Source organism: Microtus ochrogaster, chromosome 7 (assembly GCF_000317375.1).
Source record: "Microtus ochrogaster isolate Prairie Vole_2 chromosome 7, MicOch1.0, whole genome shotgun sequence".
In the NCBI taxonomy this organism is placed as follows: domain Eukaryota; kingdom Metazoa; phylum Chordata; class Mammalia; order Rodentia; family Cricetidae; genus Microtus; species Microtus ochrogaster.
Window position 1 is genome coordinate 53,232,867 of NC_022014.1, and position 7,051 is coordinate 53,239,917.

Consider the following 7,051-nt stretch of genomic DNA (forward strand, 5'->3'; position numbering starts at 1 on the left):
GGAGATGGTGTCTGCCATGGTGGGGAGATGGAGATGGTGTCTACCATGGTGGGGAGATGGTGTCTGCCATAGTGGGGAGATGGTGTCTACCTTGAATGTGCATGATGGACAAGTGAGTGCCCACTGAGTATTTGGGAATTGTTATTTTGAGGTGCACGTTTACTCAGGGTAGGGCGGCTCTGAGCCTTCACAACTGTCCTCAGCCTCTGGTCTGGGGTGAGAGGAGCAAGTGGGAAAAAAGAGAAAGGTAAGTATACTCACAAATATCCTTTGCTATTTCACAAAAGGTTATGTGTGGACTTTCAGTGACGTAACATGTGATCTTGTTGGGCCCCCACCAGCCAGCCCTGTTTGACCTGAATTTGAAAACAGGTGCTAACCCATTTTTGTACAGTTAAGAAAGCTGATGTTGGGTAATGAAAGCAACTTGCTGGCCATACGAAGGCTGGAGGGAAAAGCCATGAGGGTGTGCCCACCCAGTGACCCATTCTTTAGTCCAAAAGGATCAGCTCAGACAGGTGACATGCCAGAGGCATAAGCAGGCCCAAAGCTTATTGTCAGCAGGTAGGGGAACTCCCAGTGGGAACCTTTTGGGGTTTCCCAAGACAGCAATCGGGAATAAAATCTTCCAAAGTAAGACAGACACCCTGGCCAGCTTCAGGGGGCCACTGTAGAAAGGCCACTTCCTTGTTAGAGGGTGAACAGCCTGTGCCCATTTCTTTCCAGTGCTGGGGTCAGTCAGAGAGAAGCCTAGAGCGCAGTGTGGAGAGGTGACTGTCAGTGGCCCTTTCTTCACACAACTATATTTTACTTCAGAACTGGAACCCACTGGGGCTAGAAACCATGGTTAAGTCTACATGAAGGCTTTAGTTACTTTGTGGTCTTTGGGACAGTCTATATTTGCTGACTCAAAAGGTTTGTCCCTTGATCTCAGAAACAAGTCATGCCCTAGTTATCAAATGCGGCATGATTCCAGCGCAAGGATCACTTACTGGAGTAAGTTTTTCCAAATTCTAGACAAAAGATTGTATCAGCCAGGAAGTGGTGATCCATGCCTTTATCCCAACACTTGGGAGGCAGAGGCAGGTGGATCTCTCTGAGTTTGAGGCCAGCCTGGTCTACAGAGTGAGAGCTAGTTCCAGGACAGCCAGGGCTACACAGGGAAGCCCTGTCTTGGGAAAAACAAAAACAAAAGCAGGTTGATACCAATTATCAATTATAGGAAATAGGGGGACCCTGCCAAAGGTTTTCTTAGAGGGTCTCATCCTGGAGAATTGTGGGTATTTCCAGATACTTGGAGTTTAGTCTAGGCCCTGTGAGCAGAACAGGCTTACTTAGAGTGGAAGCTTCTGTTATTTTGCCAAAGTTTTGTCTCCTGTTGACTGGAGAGGGCTCTTCTGTTCCCCCTCGTATCCTTGGGGATGCTCTCTGCAAAACCTCAACCACCTTTAAGTATTTGGCAACAAGAGCAAAATTAAGTTCTACGAAGAACAGGAAAATACAAGCAAAGGTGTCCTTGACCTCAATATTATGGGCGTCTGGGAACTATATCAAGCCTTTGTTGCCTTCTTACACCAACACCCCCCCCCCCAAAATGTGCTTAAAATCCCAGAGAAGCAGAGACCCCATGAACTTTAAGTCCATTCCCCTGTCCGTGAACATGTGGGAGCCCATGAGGCCTCCAGAAAGGCCCCTGCAGGAATTGTCCCGTTCCCACGCTCATGCACTGAAAATTCAGTAAGGACTGAGCCCTACTTCAAGCCACCTGAAGTCCTGGCATCTTTGCTGTGGTGGGGAGTGCGCATGTCCTTTGGACAGGACAAACTTAACCATGAACCCTGGTTACTGTGGCCCTGTGTTTCTTTTTTTCTGAACCGTGACTCTGGCCAGCCAGATAGAAGTCAGGTCTGTTCTCTAGGGGTTGTGCCAAGGGGAAGGCACCTTACCTATACAAGGAGAGTGCACTGCTGAGCATCTCCACTGCGTGAGCAACCTCAGCAGCAGGTAGCTAAGAACAATTCCAGCAAGGGCTAGGGCTGTAGCTCAGTTAGTAAGTGCTTGTCCACCACGCATGAAGCCCTGGGTTCCATTCTCATTATCACATAACAGCCAGTGGTACATGCCTGTGACTGCAGCACTTGAGAGACAGAAACAGGTTTCTAGCTTTAGGTCACCCTTGTCTACATAGTGAGTTCAAGGCCGGACAAGGTTACATGAGACCCTGTCTCAAAACAACAAAAGCAAAAACCAAACAAATGAACAAACAAAACAAATCATGCAGACTTTTAAAATCTAATAGAGATGTGATCAAGGTGTTTTGCCAGAAGTCATGTTTGACAAAACGCCAGAAGGAAGGGCAGTAACTCCAGAGAGGAGGTCTGCTCCTTACACTCATGGTTCTGAACTAATCCAGGCCTTTGCATTTGGGGGATCTCACAGAAATTTGCAAGGACTTGGAAAAGAGAGGACACAGGGAAGGGGTGCTGGGCACAGGAATGGGGATAAGGAAGGGGTGCTGGGCACAGGAATGGGGATAAGGAAGGGGTGCTGGGCACAGAGGAATAGGGACAACATGACACACAGGAGCTGCAAAGCTGGAGGCACAAGATACCTGGTAGCTCACTGCGAAGTTTCCTGGGGGGGGGGCCCTCTGAAACAGAGAGAGTCCCCAGAAGTTACCATCCACGCTTGGGAGGGAGCCAGTTAAGTATGCTAAAGGTACTAGCTTCAACTGAGTAATGAAAGGTACTTTTAAGTCAACATGAACCAGAGAGCCAGCTTGGTTCTCTGGTTCTGTCCTCCTGAGTCACTTGAGCATTGTACAAAGTAAGAACATCTGAAAAGGTCAATCTGAAAGGTCAGTGTTGGACCAGATGTCTGTGCAGGGGTGTAAGCCGTGTGTGGATGTCATCTATCTTCATGAGCACTGCCTACCCTGTCTTTTCAGACAGGGTTTCACTAACCCAGAGTTCACCAATTGGGCTAGGCTAGCTGGCTGGAAAGTCCCAGGAATTCTGTCTCTGCCACCAACCCAGCTTGTTATGGGATTGAACTTGGTCCTCTTGCTTGAAGAACAAGCACTTTATCAAGTGAGCAGTGCCTGAGCTCTGGTCTCTCTCGGCTTTGGCAGCTAAGTGGAAGGTGACTAGCAGCATGGGAAGTGTTTTCAGGCATGTAGAAGGTTATTTATTTGGCCAACACCGTGAAACTTGCTTAGTGATTTCTGATCTGCTGGTGGGGTTTAACAATCTCACACAGCTTTAGGGTGTGAGCTCATGTTTCTGTACTCCTAGACTTAGAGAATGTGGTACGTACTGGTATAACAAAATGATTTGGTTCTGTCTTGGGTCTGTACTACCACAGGTTAAGTAAGTGGGCAGAACCCACAGAGATGGCCAATGACCTCAAAGAACCATTAAGCCCAAGAGAGAAGAGACATATCAGTACAGGGACAGATAGCTGAGGTGACTGTCCCCTAGGGCAGAGGGCCAGTCCCCACTAGGGCACATTCTTTTGGGTCACTGTGGAAACAGCTTTTGTGTACTGAGCCTTCAACACTGGAACATCTCTTACACCTCTACTAGATTGGAGAAATGGGGAAGGATGGTGTCTAGCCCGTCAAGTAGGAACCATAACACTCTCATCTTAAGAGACTGGAGGCGCCTTTCAAAACAGATCACTGAAAGTAGAAAGATGGAAAAGGGACCAAGATGGAACCTGGGTAGTCCAATGCATGGTAGCTTTCTGAGGGAGAGAGAAGGGCAATCGGGAGTGACCCCTGTGAGGTCCAGGGGAGAGATCCTGTGATGGTCACTCTTCCGGTGTGGCCTAAAGAAGGCCTTTGATCCATGCTCCCTGCATATCGCATGGGGAAAGGCGTGGCAGAAAAGCACCCAATGGAATAACTGAAGGAGAGTGAGCTAGCACCCAGGTGCATGCTGGGGATGCAAAACTGATGAGGGCCAGGTTTAGCAAGGCCTCGTCTCTGCCACATAGATCAGCACAGACGTCAGGGCAGGAATAGGGGAAAGCTGGTGTGTATTTGACTATCACTTCTGTTTTCCAGTTAAGGCAGAAGTGAGGTCATCAGTGGACAGTGAGAGTGGAGGTGAGAAGTGCACTTGTGGAGGAGATGAGCGTGGCTGTCAGCATACTCAGAATGGAATGAAGCCAGCAAAGCAAGAAAGGGTTACAGGCATAAAGGTGCAGGTGCATAGTTGACCATGGAAAAGAAGCTGGGGCCACTGGGGGTCATGGAAGAAAACATGGAGGGAGCAAAGACCACAGAGCTAGATAGGTAGGATGCCCACAGTGCAGTTAGAGCCTCTAGTTACATCCCAGAGTACAAGATCTCCTGGGATATTAAAATCCCAGAGAACACTGGAGTGAAGAGAGGTTGGAAGACCAGAATATCCAGAAGGACATGGTACAGAGTGGGAGGCAGACTTGAGCAAGAGGACCAAACCCAGCCCCCACAATAGTGTGGGCAGGGCATCTTCATGAGGGGCCACCTGGCAACTTCTGGAGACATTTGTAGCTGTTACAGTGCTGGGTATGTGTACTTGCTAAACACCTTATAGGCATAGCACAACCCAACCCTACCCAACATGGCAGTGTACTGAGGGTGAGAACTGAGATAGAAGGTTCATGAGAGAAGATAAGAAGTGAGGGTTGATAGTTGTCCACCCTGCAGTGAAGGATGGGCTCCAAGAGATGGACTTCCTCTACACAGCAGGGGGTGGGACATGTGGGTTAAAGAATAGAAGATGAGTTTCTCAGAGGCCATGTCCTGGGCAGCTCTATGCCTGTTTCAGCACTGGACTAAGAAAAATGGTGGAGGGAGTTGAGGGGGTTGTTGGGTACAGGGATGCAGGGGAGTGGATGCATGGGTGCAGAGCAGGCACTTTAGGCTACGAACCCCTTTCCCACCTACCCTCCCCCAGCTCCTCACCTGAGCTTGCTCTTGAGGGCATTCACCTCTCGGCCCATGGCTTCATTACTCTCAGTGGCTTCATCTAGCTCCCTCTGCAGCTTCCTGCGGTTGGCATTGATGCGCTGGGACTCCTCCTCTGCCTCTTCCAGCTGCCTCTTGAGCTGCTTGACCTTGGCGTTTCCTTTCTCTGCCTGCCAAGGAAAGGATCATGAGTAAGCAAGGCTGCACATGTGGGGTCCCAAAGCACTGTGAAGCCAGAACACTGAGGAGGGGCCGCAGCTATGGCTACCTGCTCCTTATACTGTTCGGCCATCTTGCGCTCATCCTCCACCTGCAGCAGGACCTCCTTCAGCTTCTTGTCCTTTTGTTTCAGTGACTTGGTAGCTGCCTGTTTCTCTCTGTCATGGGGAGGACAGGAAAGGTAGTTTCAGGCTGAGATGGCATCCTTGTGCTGGCATGTTAACCAGACAGCATCCCAGCTTCCTCAAGCCCCAAATCAAGAGCCATCCCAAAGATGAGGCAGATGTAAAATAGAGAGAGGTGAGGTACTGAGCCATGCTATAGCACAAATGAACCTCTTTTGAAGAAATGAGTCCGTCACAAAGGGTTTCCATTGATGTGAGATGCCCCACAGGCAAATGTTGGATCCCCAGCAGGACAGGCTGGCAAGGTTGTGGAACATAACTTAGTTGTGGGCCAAATGGCTTAGCTAGCAGAATGGGTCAACAGAGGCAGGACTCAAAGGTTCAGCTCAGACTCTCTGATCCACCAAGATGTAAGAAGCAGGGGCGTTGGTGGCACACGCCTTTAATCCCAGCACTCAGGAGGCAGAGGCAGGCGGATCTCTGTGAGTTTGAGGCCAGCCTGATCTACAGAGCAAGTTCCAGGACAGGCTCCAAAGCCACAGAGAAACCCTGTCTCGAAAAACCGAAGGGAAAAAACAAACAAACAACAACAACAACAAAAAGACTGTTTAAGGGGCTGGAGAGATGGCTCAGTGGTCAAGAGCACTGACTGCTCTTCTACAGGACCTAGGTTCAATTCCCAGCACACACATGGCAGCTCACAACTTTCTGAAGATCCAGTTGTAGGGGATCTGACACCTTCACACCAATGCACATAAAAAAAAAGTTAAATAAACCATAAAAAATATTTTTTTAAAAAAAAGATGTGAGAAGCAGGAGTTGCAGGTGAGCTGACCCCAAACCAAGATGCTCCATAATGCCTTTCCCACATGATGAGCAAAACCAAAACCTTCCCATCTGAAGTTGCTTCTGGCAGGCAGCTTGTCACAACAATGGGAAAAGTGACCAATACATTTCACATAAGCCTTTCCAAAGTGGTTAAAGTTGGGCGTGGTGGGAAGGAAGGACAAAGAATGTTTTGTGGTCGGGGTTTTTTTTTTTCCTGAGGTGAGACAAATGTTCTAAAATTGTGATCGTTCTACACACCTGCAAGTGAACTACGCAGAAGTATGTGGATCATCCAGAAAGCTGGTATAAGTGGCTCAGAACCCTTAAAACACCAGGCTGAAAGATACTGTGGTCATAACTAAGCAGGGAAGCCTTCTCGTACCTGTCACTAAGGACGCTCATGTCTGGAGGACTATCACCACCCTAATAACAGTACTTGGTGTCTCCATTCTGTCCTCAGTACATCACTGCTGTGTGGCCACCACTCAACCCTGTTGTCACTCACCAGAAATGAGCCTTAGGGTAAATGATTCCCCAGTACTCCCTTTTGGTCTCCAGAAAGCTGGGATGGAGCGCCAAATGTCCCATACCTGGCCTCCTGCTCCAGCTGCTCCTCCAGCTGTGCAATCTTCGCCTCCAGTGCTGCAACAGTAGATTTGAGCTTGGCTTTGACAGCGCCCTCTACCTCCTGCAACTTGCTCCGGAGTTCCTTGTTCTGGCGCTCCAACTGCTGCCGTGCACTCTCATTCTTCTGAGCGGCACTGCGCTCTGTGGCCAGCTCATTGCTCAGTTGCTCAGCCTGGTGAAGAGGAATGCCGCGAGTCAGAGAGCATCGAGCTGGGGTGGGTATCAGAGCCATGGTGAACCTGCATTCTCTCTCCATCCACTCTATTCCTCGAGCTGGGGTGGGTATCAGAGCCATGGT

General features: G+C 49.3%; 1 protein-coding gene across 4 annotated transcripts in view; it reads right to left on the bottom strand.

The window, feature by feature from the left end:
- The window catches only part of Myh11 (myosin heavy chain 11), a 100,331-nt gene that overhangs the window by 1,720 nt on the left and 91,560 nt on the right, over window positions 1-7,051 (bottom strand). For 2 of the 4 annotated variants that reach the window (XM_005350357.2, XM_005350356.2), the window contains 4 exons: window positions 6,717-6,925; window positions 5,223-5,331; window positions 4,952-5,124; window positions 2,612-2,650 (listed from right to left, as the gene is read on the bottom strand). In XM_005350357.2, the coding sequence (XP_005350414.1) occupies window positions 2,620-2,650; window positions 4,952-5,124; window positions 5,223-5,331; window positions 6,717-6,925 (522 nt within the window). In that variant the 3' untranslated portion in view covers window positions 2,612-2,619. The remainder of the gene's footprint in view (window positions 1-2,611; window positions 2,651-4,951; window positions 5,125-5,222; window positions 5,332-6,716; window positions 6,926-7,051) is intronic. The other 2 variants (XM_005350355.2, XM_005350354.2) reach the window with 1 other exon arrangement.